At 37.3% G+C, this 20,583-nt stretch overlaps 1 protein-coding gene across 3 annotated transcripts in view; it reads left to right on the top strand.

The window, feature by feature from the left end:
- Positions 1–292: 292 nt before the first annotated feature.
- Positions 293–20,583, top strand: part of STXBP3 (syntaxin binding protein 3) — a 25,075-nt gene continuing 4,784 nt past the window's right edge. For 2 of the 3 annotated variants that reach the window (XR_015222372.1, XM_086617804.1), the window contains exons 1-16: positions 293–346; positions 5,093–5,142; positions 5,887–5,968; positions 8,215–8,291; positions 8,918–8,996; positions 10,349–10,449; positions 12,457–12,611; positions 13,484–13,574; positions 14,567–14,691; positions 16,080–16,184; positions 16,787–16,844; positions 17,057–17,122; positions 17,546–17,626; positions 18,279–18,417; positions 19,031–19,137; positions 19,584–19,682. Coding sequence is in view for 2 of the 3 variants with exons in the window: in XM_086617804.1 (XP_086473930.1) it covers positions 304–346; positions 5,093–5,142; positions 5,887–5,968; positions 8,215–8,291; positions 8,918–8,996; positions 10,349–10,449; positions 12,457–12,611; positions 13,484–13,574; positions 14,567–14,691; positions 16,080–16,184; positions 16,787–16,844; positions 17,057–17,122; positions 17,546–17,626; positions 18,279–18,417; positions 19,031–19,137; positions 19,584–19,682 (1,458 nt within the window). In the remaining variant the exon portion in view is untranslated. The remainder of the gene's footprint in view (positions 347–5,092; positions 5,143–5,886; positions 5,969–8,214; positions 8,292–8,917; positions 8,997–10,348; positions 10,450–12,456; positions 12,612–13,483; positions 13,575–14,566; positions 14,692–16,079; positions 16,185–16,786; positions 16,845–17,056; positions 17,123–17,545; positions 17,627–18,278; positions 18,418–19,030; positions 19,138–19,583; positions 19,683–20,583) is intronic. The other variant, XM_086617805.1, reaches the window with a different exon arrangement.

Below are 20,583 nucleotides of genomic sequence, written 5' to 3'. Positions count from 1 at the left end.
CGGCTCCCAGCGTCCCGGGCTCACCTGACGAGCGAGAGGATGCTCCTTCCTCAGGGGACGAGCCCTGGTCACCGGGCGCTTCCCCAGCGGGAACTTCGGTCCCCATCACCGCAGAGAAAGGGGACTCCGCCGCTGGCACGGCTCCTGAGCGGCTGGCACGGCAGGCGGCAGCGGGCCCCGCCCCGCCAGCAGGCAGCGCACCTCACCGCCGCTCAGCTCCGCCCGCCGCCGCTGAAGAGGGCGCGGCGGGGCCGGGCGGGGAGCGGAAGGGCGAGGTGGTGTGAGGCGGGGCTTGGCGGCAAGATGGCACCGGCGGTGCGAGGTCTGAAGAGCCTGGTGTGGCAGAGTGAGTGCGGGGCTCCGCGCCCCCTTCCCCCTGGGGCTGGCCGGGGGCCGCTCGGTGGGCGGCGGTGCGGGCCGGCCGGCCGGCCGGGAGCGCCAGCCGCTGAGGCGCCGTCTCCCCGTAGCCCGGCGTGTGGGGGGTCCGCCGGCCGCCGAGAGCGAGGCCCGGGCCGGGCCCCTCCTGGCGCGGGAGGAGCCGCGCTGCGTGAGGGAGCGGAGGTGACTGCCCGGCCTGCGGCAGGCGCCGGGCGGCGGGAGAGCTGGGCTGTGCCCGGGCGGCTCTGCGGGAGCCCGGTGTGCGGCGGAGGCTGGAGGTGTTTCCTCGTCCCCGGCTGTTTCAGCTGGTGACTCGTCAGGGTGGTGGGAGGCGGCCGCCCCAGCCTGCGGCCGTGCCGCCGGTGCCTCCGCTGATAGCACCTGGGTGGAAACGTTTTTGCCTTATACCGTGATAAGGGCGAACTGCACGGGATATAGCCAGCCAGGCCCGCTCTGGAAGAGGTTAAACCGAAGTCAGCTCTTCAAGGACTTCCCTGTTGCGTCTGAAATGACAGTTTTGATAGTGCTCCCGGCTTCAGAAGGGCTCTGGTTGTCTGTCACGAAGTGACACTGTCTGCTTGATGTTGGGCTTCACAGTTTTTCAGAACAAAAAGCTGAAAGTGTCCCTAGGTACTTTCATAAATGAATTGCAGGTTTTTATCCCTGTGTTTAGGAACAGATTCTGCTGGTGTTTGGTATAGAAAATGAAGTTGTAACTACTTCATATCTTAGTGGAGTAGAAGGACTAATAGTATTTCAGGTACTGTGAGACCTTTGGGGAAAGGCATTAGTAGCCACCTCGTGCCAGACTTAATTGTACTGAGGTTGTGACTCCATGAGCAGCTCAGCCAGTTTAGTGACTGACTGTCACTGGAATGGGAAGGTCCTGCTGCCTTCTCATCTGGCTTTTCCTCCTCTGCTCTCATCTGCAAGTTCCAGTCTGCTTGCTTGTGTTGCTGGGAAAGAAAATAGAAAAAGGAGAGGAAGAGGAAAGCAGACAGTTCCTGTGGTGTTCAGTCCTCGATTGCTGACTAGTTAGGTATCCTTGTTATTATTGTCAAGGTACACTTGACATTTAGAAGTCCTTACTGTTGCTGCTTTGCTTGTCCTTTGCTTTGCTGTCTTGCTCTGTTAAGTCATTTGCGCCTTTGACTGTAAAGCGATTGATTTATCCTGAGATGTTTTGTAGAAGACTTGGACCTTAAAAGGAGTGAACCTGTTCAAAGTGCTAGTGTGTCATCAGGGCCTATAGGGACTTTTGAAAACAGTGTTGCCAGTGCAGACAAGAGGAAGAAAGATTAGAGTGATGGTGAAGCAGTGTGAATAATAGAACATTTTATGGCAGACTTTGTAAAAAGGAAGCTTCTTCAGAAAAGAATGCTTTGTTAGATAACTACTCTTGTCTTTCCAAGATTACAACAACAATGAAAACTGATAAGCTAACTTTTAGACATGGTCTGACGCTTGTTTATGGATAATTCAAGGCCATAAACTGCTGCTTTCCAATGTTTCAACAAACTTTTGGTTTGGTTTGTGTTTTGGTTTTTTTTTTTTTTTTCTTAGCCTAGTTTGTCTGAAATGTATCAGTGAATGCTGATGCTTCATGTAGCAGCTTGTTGTCAGTGTGTATCTTACTCCTGTTCTGCAAATAGGCAGAGAAGTTGTGCCTGCCTTGTGCGTACACAGTGTCATAGCTGTGCTCTAGTCTGGTGCTGTTAAAAACCCTTCTTTCCATTGTGGTATCCCTTTCTGTGAGGTACAATTTGAGACTGAATCTAAGCAGAAGTATGTGGAAAAGTTACTTCACCAAAGTTTGTTGTCAGTTAAGTTCAGTTAGGGGAGTGGAGGAAGCTACCTGTATTTAGGAGGTAGCTCCTCTATCCTGTGCATAGAATTAACTATGTACTGCATCTCTGTGTGCGTATCTGTAAATAATGTTATTTCTACAAGGAATTCTGTTTTTATTATTTTTTTTACAACTTTAAAATGTGTTCTAGACTTGTATAACAAGATTCTAGCCTAGCCATAGATATCTATAGTCATCTTTTAAAAATGATTCAGTATTTCTGTATTTTCTAGAACACTTGCTTACACTGAAGGCTGTTTTAGTCCTTTCTTCAGGAAGTGTGTTGTAAATGGGTCATTAACTTTGCCAAGGTGTGGATTGCTTTTTTTTGTTTGTTTGTTCGCTTGTTTTTTTTTTTCAGACAGGGCTTTAGCAATCTGCTGTTCTGTTAGGGTTGTGTATAGTTCTTATCTAGATTGGGAAGTAAAAGTAAAAGAAAAATGCCTTGAAGTAATTACATGTATTCAGAGAAGACAAAATTAGAGAAGGTGATTAGGGTGCATGGTTGGTATGAAATTTGTGAGAAGGAAATGAAAGCTTAGACAAAAATGGAGCATTATTTATACCTGGTTTTATGAATAATTTTAGTGCATTCAGAATGCTTACTGGAGACAAATGAGATTATTTGAGAGCCTGTGAACCAGCGTAGGTCAGTTATTTGGGTAAAGCAGCTGCAGGCTGAGGACAAAACAAATAGCAGTTGGAATGTTGCAGGGACAAGTACACTGTATCTGGTACACTGATAACTTGGAATACATGTCTTTTTTTCCCTGATGGGAAAAATAGGTGATTTCTATTTTTAATTGCAGAAATTAAGTTCATGATACAACTGAAGTGTGCGTTTTTATGTTGTGGTTTATTTTATAGGCAAGTAAGTTTAAAGTCTTGTAGAAGAAATATATTTGATATTTTGGACAAGACTTTCAGGTGTTCAATTTATTAAAAAGAACTCTATGTAATGTTAAGGACTAATTCCTTGGTAAGAGTATTCTCAGAAAATATGAAGGCTAGTGAAATTTTCATGAGGCTTGTATACAGACTTAGAAAAAGAAAAGTAACACATACATAGTATAATAGTGACAGGAAAAAACGCATTTGTATTACATCCTGGATTTAGTTATTACCAACAAATACATCTTGGTAGCAGCTATGGAGTGATGAGTGTTCTGTAACTTACTATAGAGAGTACATCCAAAGAAGTCATGGGAGTCTCTACATCAGGCTAAGCAGACCTAGAACTTGTTGTAAACTTTGGATTGTGTGTAACAGGAAAGATATTGAATTGGAAGCAACCCAGAGAGCTAGTTTGGGTAATGTTAATGGATCTTAGGAGTTGTATAAGCAGAAAAGGGTTCAGGAGAACTGAGCTTGAGTTCTATTGTTTGTCAGCATCAACAAAATACACCAGTTGCATTCCTCTTGAAACGTGTGCTTTTTGCTTAAATAACTTTTAGACCAGTGTTTTGATTGGTTTGTGAGATGAAGCAAAATGTAAGGGTTTTAAGTTGCTATGAATAATGTCAGTGCTGCGTATGCATATGGCCAATATCTTGAGCATAATGGAAAGCTAAAGCTTAAAGTACTCATCTTTCAAAAGAAACTTCTTGTGTTAGTGTGAAAGAGTCTGTGTAGGACATCTTTGTAAATTATAACCATGAGAAGCATGAAATGTGACATCTCGGGAGCATTGTGTGCTATGCAGTGTTAGAGTTGTGAAACTGAAATGAAACGAAGGCTGGATGAGCAGATAGGCTGCTCAACTGGAAGAAACTGATGGATTCTGAGGCACTGGAAGTTGAGGGTAGGGATGGAGTATCTTGCGATAGTGTCGTGCCAAAGGGACTTGGACATAAGTGGATATAGTTGAAGAAATAGGTGTACTTTTTGTTGTGTTTGTGCCTACTATTCTGAAACTTCTTGTGGTTCTTTCTCTTTGCAGAAATCACGAAGTGTGTGCTGAATTTGCTCATTTGTGTTTTAGACTTCTGTTTCTATTACTTTAATTTTTTTAATTTGGGAGAAAGGTCCAGCTATTTAATAGCAGTAGTCATCAGCTTAATCTGAATTCTGTTCTTTGGGAAAAGAGAACAGAGTAATCATACCTCTTTATTCCTATGTTTATAAACACCAGGATTTAAACAGTTCCCAAAATATTCTGACTTTTAATTAACACATGTCCTGCTGTGAGATCAAATCTGTATTAGCCTGATGACAGCACTCCTGAAAGTTGCAGCTCATAGTTCTGTTGGTTTTTAAAAGCTGTGGGTCGTAACTAGATGCTGATTCCTATTGCTGGATCCTGTACGAGCTTTTTAATTGGCGTTTCTCCTAAAGTTGTCATAGCAGGAAAAGGTAGTGGATACCTTATTTAAGGTAACTTTAAATTCCTGAAGTAACTTGTATTTTCTTAGGCTTATTCTGGAATTCTAGAGAAAGAATAAGGACATCTGAAGTTAGCATATATTTAAAAATAGGTCTATTTCTGAATGTGTTGGTCCAGTTACTTTATCTTAAAGAGTAGCTTAAAGTTTTTTGTGTGTGTACAGTCCATTTAGTGGAAGAGTTCACTAAAAAAATAGAAGCAAAGTGAAATATTTACAGGCCTGTGGGTCATTCAGACTGATTTTTATGGAGCTGTGTAATATTAGCATAAATTAAAAAAATAGCTACTTCTTTCTGAAACAGGCAGGGACAGTTTGTGGTCAAGAATTTTGTAGAGCTATTTATCACTAGGTTGTGTGGTGGTTCATTTTTAGGTTTTCTTTTTTTGTTCCTCCCTTTCTAGCTCTTTAAACATATGTGTCTAAATGGGTGAATTATTTTGATTCCTCTAACTGGTAAACTGTCTATCTCTGTTTCTTCTTACAGAGCTAAAATCATTAGTGTTTGATGACTGCAGGAAAGAGGAAGAATGGAAGGTATAGTTTGGTATAATTTTTGTAAGAATGTTAGAATCACTTGAACAAGTAATCTGTATTACTAAGTGCGCAACAAATAAGTATCATTTAATGGCTGTTACGTTCACTTAAAATTGTATTCTATCCAAGTAATGGATTGTAGTTCTGTTAAATCGGATCTGTGTATAATACATACTGGAAAACCTAAGGGCTGGCATAGCAAGAGCAAATGGTTAGTTGTCTCAATTCTTTTTTAAGTTTTGGAAATATATTAGAAATTGTTTCTGTTCATCTTCACTTCTATTTTGAAAGACTTATACTTTATTAATTTGAAAAATTATACTGCTGTGCAATACATGTGGAGCAGGATTCAGCAGTATGATACCTGTCAGAACTGTTTAAGCTGTAAAACAGTTTTAGAATAGGTACAGATATATATAAGCAGTCCATGGGGTAAATTAGGCAGGAATTCAAGGGACTTGTGTCAAAGTGAAAGTTTTTAGATACTTCCTAGTAGGAGGAGTGGGGGCAAGCTACTTATTTAAGATGGAGCTCATCTTTTGAAATCCTGTATGTAGGGAGCTGCCTTCTGATGTTACTTGAGATTGATTTCCCACTGCAAAGTTGCTGCATGCAGGTGATGGAAATATAGAGTAATAGGTTTCAGATTAAAATTTCTGTGGCAAGTTGTTAAGGAAATAACATGGATTTACTATAACTGATTAATTTATCTAAATATCTGCGTGTTTTTAAAAACATATCTAGATAATTCTTCTAGATGATTACACTACTAAATTGCTGTCACAGTGCTGCAAAATGACTGATCTGCTGGCAGAGGGTATCACAGGTAAGCATAGTTCTCTTTAACATATAGATGGCAGTATCCTGAAAAGAAACAGGGAAAGAATAAAATTGATGGTGCTCTTGCAAGAAATTTTCTTAAGTTGGTTGATGAAGACAAGTAGCTATGGGATATTAGACTAGCAGACTTTCTGGCTTGTACAGTAATTACCTAATTGTGTGTGGGGTTTTTTTTAAATGAAAAAATCAAATGTGTCTAGAAGCTAAAACTCTTTTTATTTTAATCTTTTTGCTAAAGATCACTGTAAGTTGTGGGTTTTTTGTATTTGTTGTTGATTTTGTACTTGGTTCTTTTTATTTTTGTTGGTTTGGTTTGTTTGTTGTGGCTTTTTTGTTTCTGTTTTGTGGGTAGTAGGTGTTTATTTGCTAATGTCCAGGATGGGGTAAATGAGAAAGTTACCTGTCACAGAGCGACTTTTAAGGACATTATCTGTCAGTTGAAGTTAAGGGAAAATGAGCTCAGGAAAGAATTAAGCAAATGTTAGTAAAACATACAAAAATAGGCAAATTGCTCTCTGTGTTTTTTTCCTCATGTGTTCTGTAAATCAATTGTCTCTGCTGCTTTGAATTCATTTATGCTCCTGAACAGTAGAGTTAGAGTACAAGGGCAGAGAGACTTAAGTACTGAAGACAAGACGAGAACCGGAGACAATAATAGACAAACTGATGAGAGGTGTTTGCAAAAAAGTGGATGTGATGGAGGCAAGAATTTAAATTCGAGTTCTATGTTGTGCAGATATATTTTAGCCTCTTCTCAAAACAAGAGAGCTTTCTATAATTAAAAAAAACAACACTCCACAACAAAAACTTAAAACAATTATATCAATGATTACTTTAACTAGAATAAACCCATAAGCGACGTTAACAGTAACTAGATTGTTACTTTTCCAAACAATTTGGGAGTAATTTCTAGTGGAGTGGAGTTTCTTGCCTTCTGGAATGTCTCTCCTGGTCCTTGATGTTGGCCGCTGTCAAAAAGTGAATGATAGATGGATTGTGATAGATCTCAGTTATGTAGTATGCCTGTTTAGATAAGGCTTGATTTTTTTCTACACGTATTTTTAAAAGTATTTTCTCTCTAGTAAATTTTATGAGCTTTTCTTCCCTACAACTTAAAAAATGGATGTTTTTCCTATCGTAAGACACTTTGCAAAATTGCTTTTTACGATTGACCTTTCTATAATATTTATTAGTGTATCACCCTGCCAAACTTTTTTCCTGCATGTTTTCGAAATTAAAATGAACACACAAAGTGTAAATGATCTAGTTTTTAATTAACTTTAGGTTTAGATTTTTAGAAACACTTTTGTAAGACAACAGTGTTTAGACTTGGTTATTTTTCCACAAGTAGCAAGACTTTTCTTCTTCCAACTATTCAGTATATCATGATTCTTCTGGAAGTATATTAGCAAAGCCGTATATGTTTCACTTTTTGGAATATATTTTTAAACATAAGTACACTTATCCTTTGTGAGAAACTCTCAGGGAGCATGTATGCTGTTCATCAATACGAAACCTTGTATTTTCAGTGAATACACTACCAAAAAGCACCTGTCTTTTCACATCCAAATGTCTGACACTACTTACCTTCCTTGTTCTTCCCCCTCAAAATTACTAAGCAACATGAATCTCTGCATTCTCAAGCTAGTGTAATGCAACACTATATTGTAATACTTTATTAAACAGAGAAAATAAAGAGCTGAGTGAAGCTGATTTGCTGAAAATGTCTAATTTGTGCCTGAGATTATATTGAAACAGAGTAAGTGCATGGGAAATAGGCAAACAAAGAACAGAAGAGGCTGTAGTCCAAAATGATGTTCTGCATACTTTCATTCTCCCTCTCCTTCAGTGTGCTGGAAAAAGAACAATATTGCCAAGGCAGTTCTCTTGCAAGGTGTTTCAAACTGGGCACTGTAGTGAGCAAGCTTGTATTGCCATACAAATGAGGGCGAAACTTGCTTGTGTAGAACAACCAGGAAAAACTTAGCCCTATGGATTTAGTTGACACTACATTGAGGATTGAAGAAGTCTTGTGGTAACTTATTGTGTTTAAAATGATAAATAAATAAATAAAGACTCTTGGTAGAAGATGGGTCTTTGCCACTAGTTTTGTGGACAGCTTGAATGGTGTTACTTTCTTTTCGTCACCTGTATACTAAAATATGTACAGTCCTTTCCTTACAGATGCATAAAGCTCTTAATTGTAAAAATATACTATTTCTTATTTTATAGTGGTGGAGAGCGTATATAAAAACCGTGAGCCTGTCCCACACATGAAAGCAATATATTTGATAACTCCGACCAAAAAGGTTAGTATTTTAAAGAGTAGCAAGATCTTTCAGGCTGAAAAAACAAGATACTTACTGTGTACAATGATGCAGTACTTATTTTTTGCATTTTATGTGATGTTCTTCTGTGTGATGCTTAGTTTTCTGTAATGAAAAGATAATGGAATGTCACCGTAGATTATGTTGCAAATGTGCACCTTTTGATCAATGGAGGCACTGTTTCAGTGCTTACATATTAGTAGCCTCTCTGAAAGAGATGTTGTATCAAATCATGATGTAATACGTTGAACAACAGAATTCAAAGTAATGGCTCTAATAAGAGATTACTGTTACTACCTAAAAATTCTTGAGAGAATAAATCTCAGCACTGTTACAGGTGGAAAATGATGCAAGTATCCTGCTTTGTTTACTTCCTGAAGTGATCTTGGTGCATGACTGACCTTCTGTAATTGTTTATTATTCTTGGTCAGGAATTGAATATCTTCTACTTGAGTGTTTTATCTTTTTGTATGTTGATTTGCAGTATTCATAAATGGAACTGGGTAATTAACAGGGCAGGAGAAGAGGAGGGAGAAGCTTTGTCTTGTATGTGAGTAAAGGCAAAACACTGTAATGATTTCTTTTCTTTTTTTTCCTTCCCCCCTAAGTCTGTAGATGGACTTATTGATGACTTCATCACTAGATCATCCAGGAGATACAAAGCAGCATATGTGTATTTCACTGACTGTAAGTAAGCTTTTGTGTTTTGTAGTTTGACAACTTTATATATGTAAATAAGTAAACTTTTCAACTTTATTTTCTGTAGGTTAGTAAATGAAAATTTTGGGTCCTGTTTCTTGACAGAAGATTTGAGATTCAAGTCATTAAACATATTTGGGTTGCCAGAACGTGGTCACCATGCTGTCTGGCAATAGTAATTTATTTCACAACTACCAAACAGTGTTGATTGTTCTCCACCTCAGTTTTTAATTTAGGTAATCTGGTTTTATTATTCAAGTATTACAGTCTTCTGTGTTGGAGAGTGTGGAGGAAGACAATTAATGTAAAGCTATATATCTCATATAAACAAATGAGTACTTAAAAATATAAATGCATGAGAATTTGCTGCAAGAACAATGTCTTGTAATTGGTTATTTTAGGTAGTTCCTTCAGACTTGAGCCAGCTTTTTTCCCATCACCTGAAAAAAGGTGCCTACTTAGCTCTGGCATGCACGACATAAATTGCAAAGCAGAGACAATTAGTGCAAATGGGGTTAGTGTGACTGCATGTTCCTCTGCAGTCAGTCAGCATGACTAAAACAGCTGTGTAAAGAAGGGACAAAACCCCCAAATATGCCACTGAAGACAGAGACTGAGTTGCGGCTCTCTGTGGATGTCCTTGGATGGTGTGTATCTGCTACCATATGTTCTCAAAGCAGTTTTCAAATTACTATCAAAAACTCTGTTTCTTGTTTCATTTTATGCTGATGCAGGAATTCTTGTTGTGGAAAAATACTGCTATCCTGCTGTATGTACCTTTGTTGCAAGCATGCAAGCTTTCAGTGTTAATACTTGCCAAAGCTTTTCCTGTTGAGAGGAGTCGGAGAAATGGCTCTGTTACTTCCAAGTCTGTGTAGTATTCCTCAAATTCAGTTTCTAGACTGGGATCCAATGTAGCCTGTAAGTGTAGTGAAACACATTTGAAATCTGTAACTAAATTCCATATTTCTGTGTTTTGATGTTTGATACGTATGCATTATTTCTCACTTTAACCTTATTGTAGCTTGGGAAATGTTTTCTCTCTCCTATATAAGAAGAAATAGCAGAAAATTTTGCTTTGTTAAAATTTGCTTTTGTTACAAGTTGTACAACTTCACTTGCCAAAAGCTAGTAAATAATGATCAGTGATGCTTCTTGAAAAAGAGATCTCAAACACAAAAATATTGATTATACGTTCTCTTTCACTTTAGGAAGATTTGGCAACTTTTTTGTATGTTACTGTTAATTGGTTCTTGGTTTAGAATTGTCTCTGTTCTGAAGTGAGTAACAGCTGGAACATGCACAAATGATTTATACTTCAAATCTTTTGTTTTCTCTAGTTTGTCCTGACAACCTCTTCAATAAAATTAAGTCTTCCTGTGCAAAATCGATAAGGAGATGCAAGGAGATCAACATTTCCTTTTTCCCATATGAGTCTCAGGTAAGTTTCATTCTTAATCTCAATAGCAGAAAATAGTCTGGAGGACTATTTTCAATGTTACTGACCTGCTAGAAAACAGCTGAATAGAATGTAGCTCTTCTTTTTTACTGACAAACTGTATGTGAGACCTGTTGTCAGTTTGACATGTTTCCAGTGCTTACCTGTATTTTTCAGATGAAAAACAAATGCTCTTGTACTCAAAGTTTTACTGTTTGTGCTTGACCTCTTTGCAAGTCTTGGAGTCAGTTGCAGTAGAGAGGTTAGAGAAGGAAAGTATTCTGGCTTGTCTTTAGTAAGCAGTAAAGTTTGTTACTGCTTATACTGAGGTGTTATTTTGGCCAGCTGGGTAGTTTGGTGTGTAGAAATAGGAATAAGAACCAACTACTTGGTGAAAATCAGAAAAGGGGAGGAAACGGATGAAGAGAACTGAAGGGGAGGGGAACAAAACCAAAGCCTCACAAAGAAGAGAAACAAAAACCATAACATCTTGGTGAACTTTTTATTGAGAGGAAAACGCGGAAATCCATGTTTTTTCAGTTAAAAACTTGAAACCACAAGTGGAAACCAATCGGTGATTTCCATGCGAAACCACACAGTGGGTGCGGTGGTGAGAAATAATTTGTTGCTCATGCACTTCATCAGCTACAGAGGGCTGAAATGCACCCTGATACTCACTAGTACAGTGAAGCCCCCAAACCCTGTCCACTACTGGGAGCTGTAGAACTAGCAGTGAATGTTTGCCCCAAGTCTTTCCTGTGTTCTTCAAGCCTTATGAACATATCAAGCATCAGCTCTTATGTACACCAAGTGAGAGGTGAATATAGAAGAGGAGGTTGCTGCTCTCCATGTTTTATTGTGATGCAGTTTCCTAGTTTGAAGACACTCCTTTTTATAATACAGTTTTTTTATTACTTACATTGAGAAGCCATCAGAGAATAATTGGTGTGGTGGTTGGTTTGTTTCTTTTCCAGTGGTGTTGATGCTCCCAAGCTTGTTTCAAACTGCCTTTTGAAGTTCTGCTAAAGCTGCTCTTATGGAAAAGTTTTGTAGCTTCCTCTACCAAATAAGGTGTATGAAAATTTTGTTGTCCTGGTTCTCTGGAGGACTTACCATGACAGTAGAAATTGGGATTATTTTTCTAAAATTGAAAATAAGTAGCACTTAATCTCTTCTAGTTTTAAGTTTAGTTTTGTGTTTTCAGTATTTTGGGTTGTGAGAACACTTTGAATCCTTAGCAAAGGAACAGAGAGTGCTAAGTGGTTTTCCTTATTTTAAATCCTTGGGCCTGCCTTCTGGGGTGGTAAGAGTTAATAATCAGATTGAGCTCTGGGCGAAGTCCAAGTAATTATTTACTCAAATGAAACAAATGTCTTTATCTGGATGGATGTTCTTCTTTGGCTCTGTAGTTACAGAGTCCATCTGAAGCTGGAGAAAGCCATTTACTGACAATGAGATTGTTTCCATGTTTGCATTCCATTTACTAAACTGTTGAAAAACTTTCTTCTGTGTTTTTTCAAGGTTTTGAAAAACCTTGAAAAACCTCTTTTTTTCAAGGTTTAATGTGTTTAAAGAATTTCAGTTCTTGGAGGTAAAGTCTTCATATAATAAACAGATACAATATATAAAATTGCATTTTAAGCAAATTTCAATTGATACCTTCTGTGATCATTCTGGTGTTGCATTGTATGGCTCTGTATGAGACACTGGGTGGTATTTTGTTCTGCCTGTCTAAGGTCCCTCCATCTGCACAGACAATAAGCAGTTTGAAAAATACAGTAATTTATATAAGGGCGGAGAGTAATAGAGGAAAAGAGTGTGAGAACAAGAAGCAGATGAGCTCGACAGGACAAATGCGACTGAAGTGTGGATTTGTGGTTTTTTTTTAAAAGTATTTTTTTGTATGACTCTATTACAGCATGTAGTTTTGAAGTATTAGCAATTCTTTTACTAGATATTTTAGAAATATGAAATGTAAGCTATTTTTTTTCTTGGTTGTGCTTTACATAGGTATTTACTCTCAATATCCCAGATGCATTCTACCGCTGTTATAGTCCAACTCTGGAAAAGACAAAGGATAAAGATGCTGTAATGCAAGTAATGGCTGAACAAATTGTTACCTTATGTGCCACACTAAATGAGAATCCAGGAGTACGATATAAAAGGTGCGGCAAAAATAATGTTGTTCAGTGTAGTTGCTTTCACTTCTAGGACTTCCCATGTTGTTTGGTAATAGCTTGAGGCTGGAGCATAGTTTCTTTTATTGTGGATTAATTGGTTTTAATCCACAACTCTGAAACATGGAATGATAAGAATTTGTGAAGTGTAAGCAGAGCAGTGAATAATTTCTCTGTGTGTATTCATATAACAGTACTTCTTATATCCTGTTTTGCTATGAACTGCTTGTTTCATGTTTGGTCAGTAGGATGACACTCTAATATGCTCCGTTATAATATACTGCATGTGTAATCCTGTGACAGAACTGCTGCTGCAGCTTCACTTGGCATCAAGGAATTCATTAATTGCTGAGGCAAGTGGGATCAGGATTTCTTCGGAGTAGAGATATTGAGGAGAATACTTCTTTTGAGCTTTGATAGAGAGTACAGAGTAGTATCTTTGAAGTCAAAGTAGGCATCTGAAGTTATGCTCAAGAATTGCCTTCTGTGGTGTAACACGAAGTGGTGCCTTATTCTCTGCAAAGGTAACAAAGAATTAGTTGCTTGACTGCTTTTTCTCTTCTCTTTCTCTTGTTTCTGTCTTGTTTCCTGCCTCTGAGTGAGACTTTTAGGTGCTGGGCCATATGCCAGCTCAAGTCAGCCTTTTGGCTGAAGCTGATTCTACTGTGTGAAATACCTGAATTCAAGACTGGAATCGTAATGCAAGATTGAAAATATATTGGAAATACCTAGAATGGAGCTCAGAAACTGTTTGTGAAACCAGAGGATCAATCTAGGGAGTTCTTTCTGTTTTAAAGGTAGCATTTCAGTGTTTTGATGAAGAAATTCAAGTTATTTTTGTGTGTTTCCTTTTTTCCTAGCGGACCATCTGATAAAGCCAGCAAACTTGCACAGCTTGTTGAAAAAAGTCTTGAACACTACTACGAAACTGATGAGAAAAGCCAAATAAAGGTAGAAAGTGAACTAAAATGTTTGCTGCTTTTCTTTTTTTTTTACATCTGGGAAGAAAAACCATCTTTGGACTGTGTTTTGAGAATAAGTTCTACAAAACTAGATTTGTTTTTAATAATAAAGGCAACTAGTTGCCCTTTAATTGTTTTCGTCTATGAAAGCAACTCAGAGGTAGTAACTGATACAGCAAATCTGTATGTAAGCAAATATAATTTGTGTGATCAAACTAATTGTACTTGAAAAATCGGCCCTATGATAATTTATGGGATGATACAAACCTGGAGAAAAGTGGGTAACTTCTGTTTTATCATCACTTTCCATAGGGCTGTGTGTAGAAGGAACTTCACTGCAGAATTGAAATGTCTGCCATTAAGGGATTTATTGTCCACAAAGATACAGCTTTTCACATAAGTGAAGTGTTTTTGATCTGTCACTACAGATCAAGGCGGGTTTGGGCGGCTGCCTAAACGTCGAAGTGTGGCATAACCCATTCTGACCTGATGACGTTCCATTCTGCTACAGAAACAAATGTGCCTGATACTGCTGCCGCTCTGCTAAACCCCGAAGTGAAACTTTCAGTTGGATGTTTGGAGATGATTTTTTTTTTTTTTCTGTATTGCAGCACAGTATGGGCAGTCTACTCTGAAATACAAGCAATACACTTAGTTGTGAAAAGTCAGTCGGAGGCCTTTTTTATGTATTTTCTTGTTTTTTTCTTTACACTTCTTGCTCATTAGATGAGGTTACTCAGTGCTTTGTAATGGGCTAAGAGCATTGCCTTAAAATTAGTATTTAAAACCACTGTGTTCTGGTTATCATTTAAGTGTTTGTTTCTATTTATGTTGATAAACACTTGGACCATGCTTTTTAGTTTTTTTCAGTTATTTTTTCCAAAAATTTCTGTGGTGCTGTAAGTTACTGTCAGTAGATTTAACATGCATTAACTTTGTACCATATGTCTTAACTTTACATTTTATTTGATGGCTTTCTAGGCTAAGACCCACTCCCAACTGATAATAATTGATCGTGGCTTTGACCCAGTATCAACTGTACTTCATGAACTCACCTTCCAGGCAATGGCATATGATCTGCTACCAATTGAAAATGATACTTACAAGCAAGTACTCTCTAAAAATCTAAACGCTTTATTCTTCATTATGAAAATCTATGGAATTGTTTAGGTGGATTGCACATAGCAATATTAGATGCTGATGTTACGTAAGGGTTGCTTGACTTAGTTATTCATCTTTCTTCTTGGTTTTGTGACTTCCTCTTTTTGTTGACTTCTTTATTTAGTTGAGTTAGGTAGGATCCAATTAGCATGCTTGCATTTTTTCAAAAACAAAGAACTTTGTACTAGACTTGAAGCAAAACCTTGGTAGTGCATGTTCAGGTTTTCTACCTTTTCTTTCATATTCTCAACCTTCTTGGCCTAACAAGGCAAACAAGATGAGTAGTAGAATACTGAGAAAAAGCTTAGATGTTTCTCAGAAATGCTCACTTCTATAGCTCTGGTAACTTAATTTGTGTAGTTGTTAAAGCTTACCTGTTTCTATCCTAAATGCACACTGAGGTAAACAGTCTTCAGTTTATAAGCATTATTTTATCACTATTTGGAATAGGGTGACATTGTTTTGCATAAGGTGTGTACTTTACTGTCGGATTGTGCTGACATCAAAGATTTTGCATTCTGATGACCCACTACAACAAATGAGACCTAATTGCCTCATTGTTTAGTTGAACAAACAGGAATGTGTATGTTGTCTATCAGAAACACTGAGTGAATGTTTTCACAGAATTTCTGTGCATCTGAAATTTTCTGGGCATGAAAATGTAGCAGAGTATGTTTTCTAGCTAGTCATGATCTTTCACAATTAATCTTGTATTTTTTTTAATATTTTTCTGCTTTCTGGCTGTATACACTGTGTGAGTTTCTGTAAATATGAAAATGTTATGTAGTATGAGTGCTGTCTTGCCTTGTAGCTTTGTTTCTGTTTGTAGAAAAGTAATAGCTGGTCTGTAATGCTGTGAAGCATGTTTCTGCTATATGTGAAGTTTTGTGGGATATCATTTTCTTTCAGAGTGACAAAATGTCTTATAGTAGATGTAGAAAGCTGCACTTTACAGTCTCAATGTATATTACTTTGCACACAATTTGCATTTGAAGCCAAAGGGAGGTGGACATTGGAAACTGAAGAGAAACGGAGGTGCATGTAAATGTATGATTGAACTCCAGCTACTTTTGATTTAAAAAAATATTTGGAAGCTATTGTCCCAAAGAGTCATTCTAAAATTTATCTGCCTCCTCTATGTTCAAAGGTGTAATCCTTATGTAAATTATACTGTGTTGGGCAATATCTTAGCTTAAAGTGAAAACCTGTGTATGTTACTGCTGTTACCATGTGTGTTGATTAAACCATAACAATTAATACTCTAATGAGTTCTTAGAAGGCAGCGGAGGGTGGGGAAACTGAAACCAAACAACTGTGAATTTTGTCTTGGAAGATACAAAACAGAAGGACCTGCTGGGAAGGAACAGGAGGCAATTCTGGAGGAAGATGATGAGCTGTGGGTGAAGATTCGGCACAAGCATATTGCAGATGTGATAGAGTACGTGAATAAAACCCAAAAACTAGTTAAAATGCAAGTTATAAAAGTTTCTTTGAGAAGGAATGCATTTGAGCTGTTAAGAAAGTAGGAACACAGGCAGTAGTGAAGATGGTTTGCAGTATAGACTGCATCCTGTTAAATAATTGGATAATTAAATAATCCTGTTAATTAATTGGATAATTAAATAAAATAAATAATTGGATAATTGGATTAAATAATTGGAAGAAGAAAACGTACTTTCAGAGTTACAGTATGTATAGAGCTATGCAATTTTAATAATATTAATTACAGTTCTTGAGGAAAATGGTAATTATTTCCTGGAAAATATCTTCAAATCTTTTAAATCTGAAGGGACTGTTTTGCATAAAGTACTAGGAAGTTATTGCATCATATGACATTGTGCAGATATCATAAAGAGAACATGTAACTCCAGTTTCCTGTATCTAAAAATGCTCTCTTCTCTGAAGGAGGCTTGTATATGAAGCTTTTACTTTTATTCAGGAGTTCTCGTTGCACAGTTCTTCTAAGATGTTAAGTGAAGATCTTGAGATTTAAGGACTGTGGTGCTGTTGCATATGATTATTTTCCATTGTTTTTCTCAGGGAAATAGCAAAGCTTTTGAAAGAAGTTTCATCAAAAAGAAAAGCAACAGAGGGAAAAGTAAGTTGTTTAACATATTATTGTTTTTCCTGGTAACTTAATTATTTTCTGGTGATCAGATCTATATAATTCATGGACCTGTTACGTGAATTGGGGCTTATCTCATGACAATTCTTTGAGGAAAGAAAAGAATAAGTGAGGCTGCAACAGGAAAATAAGGATGTCAAATATTGGTGGGGGAAATTTTCAACTTGTGTCTCTTTTTTTTACAGTTGTCGATATCTGCTCTGTCGCAGTTAATGAAAAAGATGCCGCAGTATCGTAAAGAGATTAGTAGGGTAAGGGGTCTTTTGTAGCTACAACTTCACAATAAATCATTCTGTACACTATAATTTCTATGTTATTTTATTCTATCATTTCCTGTTAAGTGTGGTGTACAGCCTTTCTCCAAATCAATATGTTCACCTACTGTAAAATTTTGAGAAGAAAACTTGTTTCCAGGTGCTTCATTTTAGTATGTAAAAAACATTTAAAGGATTTGTGTGCTTTGAGGATCGAAGATAACATAGCAGTTTAACATTTTAAAAGGTATTATGGGGGTCAGTCTGTAAGTTAAGGGTAAAACGCAGAAAATGCATGATGGTACTGAAGGATAGTTGAAGGATTGACTCTTGTAACCAGTAAAAATGATTGCTCGATGTGGTTTAAAATACAAAGCAAGTTATGGTAGCTTGTGATTTTATTTTTCTTTTATCTTCTAGCAAGTTATCCATCTTAACTTAGCAGAAGATTGCATGAACAAGTTCAAATCTAACATAGAAAGGCTCTGTAAAACTGAACAGGTATGTTAAAAAAAACACAAACAAAACAAAAACAACAACAAAAACCCCAAACAACAACTTACTGCAAATGCCACTTTTTTGTTTGCAGGCATAGATGCTTCTTTTTAAACAAAAGTAGTGTCTCTTGCCTTTTTTTTTTTAATGATCGCTTTATGAGGTAGTAGTATTAAAGCTAAGTGAGAGGTACAAGACTCTTACTCTTCCAATAAAGGAGATGTTTTTCAAGTTTTGATATTTTGTCTTTGAATCTGACTGATGTGTATAAGGATCATCTTTGGTTTCTTTGTTCAAAACTCCTATGAAGTTGCTTTACTACATTCTGCAGAAGGAAGCTCTTTAAATGTCTGAGCAAAGCACCTATTAGGGTGAGGCATTATATTGTACTACTAATCTCAAATTAAAACCTATAAATTTATATTTCTGTGAATTCTAGGTATCAAAATTTTGAATGTTTGAGTGTTATGTAGTGTTATTATAATGCTGTAACTATTGAAATAATTATATAAAAGATTTTTCATCCTGAGTTTAAACTGATGCAACTTGATTGTTTCCTGAAACCTACTATTTCATAAAAATGCATTTCAGAACACACAAAACAATATGCTTTTTTTAATTATTACTCACTAAACCCACTTTTTTTTTTTAAATTTAGGACTTGGCTCTTGGAACTGATGCAGAAGGTCAAAAAGTGAAAGACTCAATGAGAGTCCTCCTTCCAGTTCTACTCAACAAAAGTCATGAGAGCTATGACAAAATTCGAGCTATTCTCCTGTATATCTTTAGCACAAATGGTATGATAAGCTGCCCTGAGTGTATGTTTTGGTTTGTTGTTTTTTTTTTCCTCAGTGCTATGGACTTCAACTCGTTTTTGGATAGTCCAGTATTAGTAGTGAACTTAAGTGTCTGTATTGGAGTTGATGGCCGAGTTTGAAAGAAGTACTGTCTGTCCTCTTTAGCTTCTCTTCTCTCAAATTTGTAACAAAGATACATTGATAAGGAGTTAAGAGATTCGATAAAAGGGCATGTCCATACAGCGTGTTAGCATCATTCCTGTGCTTGGATGTGTGCAATGGTTTAAATTTTCTCCTTTCCACGTAGTATTAAAGCTGTTAAAGGGGGAGTTCCATGTCTGTTGCAACCTGAAAATGAAGTCAATGGGTAAGAAGTAGAGGAGGAAACTGACAGAATGTGGATCTGACGAATCTATAAGTATTGAGTTTTGGTCTCAAAAATGGACCATTAAACAATTTTATCTAAAATATAATATTATGTTAAACTTAGAGTAGACTGGCCAAACAAACAAAAAAAGTCCTAGGCTAAATAACAGCCCAAAATGCGTGGAACAAAACTGGTCTTGCTCACAGTCACGTGGTAATTAAGTTGTATGTTTTCCTTGTATCAAAGGAACTACCCAGGAGAACTTGGACAAGCTGATCCAGAATGTACAAATAGAAAGTGATAGTGATATGATAAGAAACTGGAAATACCTTGATGTTCCTGTTATTGCTTCAGTAAGAATTTATTTATTTATTTCGTAATTTCTGACCACCCAAGCACTTGTCTGCAGTTCTTTCAGTGACTCTTAGCAGTATCATCCAGGTCTCTTTCTTTTTTTTTGAATCATGCAGTTACTAGGATTTATTGTTTTTATGACGTGTCTAAGTGGTAAATCCTTTAAACAATTAACATGAATAATTTTCAAAGATGTCTGTAACGACTTGAGCTAGTTGGTTTTGCAAAAGACCAACATAGTCAGTTCCTCATCTCTGAAATTAATATTTCTAGTGTATCCTGAAATCTACACATATTAATTATTGTCCTTTGTTGTTGTTGTTACTTCTTTATTAATTATTTCTTTAAAATTTCCTCCTGATCTCCCACCTGCTACTAACTGAGAATAAGTTTAAAAAACCCAAATACACTGTATAATACAACCATGTTTTGAAAATCTTTTCAGTCTCCTGCTCAGCAGCATAAACACCCAAGGAGGGACCGTTCTTCAGAAGAAACTTTTCAGCTTTCTAGGTGGACGCCTGTTATCAAAGATGTTATGGAAGTAAGTTTGACCAACTAGTTAATTCCTGGGTGCAGTGCAGAAATTTACTTAAGTGAGCAATTGTAGCCAGTCTTTTTAAATTCCATAGTATCTTGAGTTACTTTTGATAAATATGTCTGTTGAGCAAAGTGATCACTTCGAGTCCGTCTCTAATATAGAATGTTAGACTGCTGTGTGTTAACACTGCTCCTTGTTGGAGGTTGTTTTAAAGGTGAGGCAAATAAGAGACAGCAAAAAGTCTTTTTGAGCCACTTGTCCCATGATTGGCAGCGTTTAGTGTAATGTAAAGAGCTGGATTTTTTTTTTGTTCCTCCCTCTGGTGAGTCTTTAAACTGTAATTCAACTCTAAAGTGTAGATAGGTAGAGGCTGGAAAACGTTAACTTGCCAGAAGTGTAGTTGCTTTGTTCTTAAAACTCTTCCTAAGCATCAGTTAGTGACATGTCACAGAATAGTGAGCTCACTGGACATTTAGTCTGACCCAGTGCTGTCATTCACAGATTCTTGTTGACTTTCACACGTTCATTTGTGTCTTCAGAGGACCCTACCCTCTCCCATATACTGCTGTAGAGAAATTACTATAAATTATTATAAATACATTAGCGTAGTTACAGAATAAAAGCTAGTAGTGAAATCTGAAGAGTTAAATCAGTACAGTGTTTATGAAGAAAGTAGATGTATTCCCAGTTCCTTGTGATACACAAAAGCCTTGTAATAATTTTTAGCGTTACATGGTGTAGCGTTTTGCTACATAGGAGTGTTGTTCATGAGATGCTGCTTGCAACTGGTTGTTCTAAGAAATTGCGTGTGCCGACATTAAATTCCAGTTAGACATCCTACTGGAAGTTGAAACTTGATGAGTTTTAGGTCTACATGGCTGTTAAAGTGGGTCTTTGTTTTGCC

The sequence above is a fragment of the Tauraco erythrolophus genome, chromosome 10 (assembly GCF_009769465.1).
Source record: "Tauraco erythrolophus isolate bTauEry1 chromosome 10, bTauEry1.pri, whole genome shotgun sequence".
Taxonomy (NCBI): Eukaryota; Metazoa; Chordata; class Aves; order Musophagiformes; family Musophagidae; genus Tauraco; species Tauraco erythrolophus.
The sequence above is the reverse complement of the archived record's forward strand: the minus strand, read 5'-3'. Positions and strand labels throughout refer to the sequence as shown.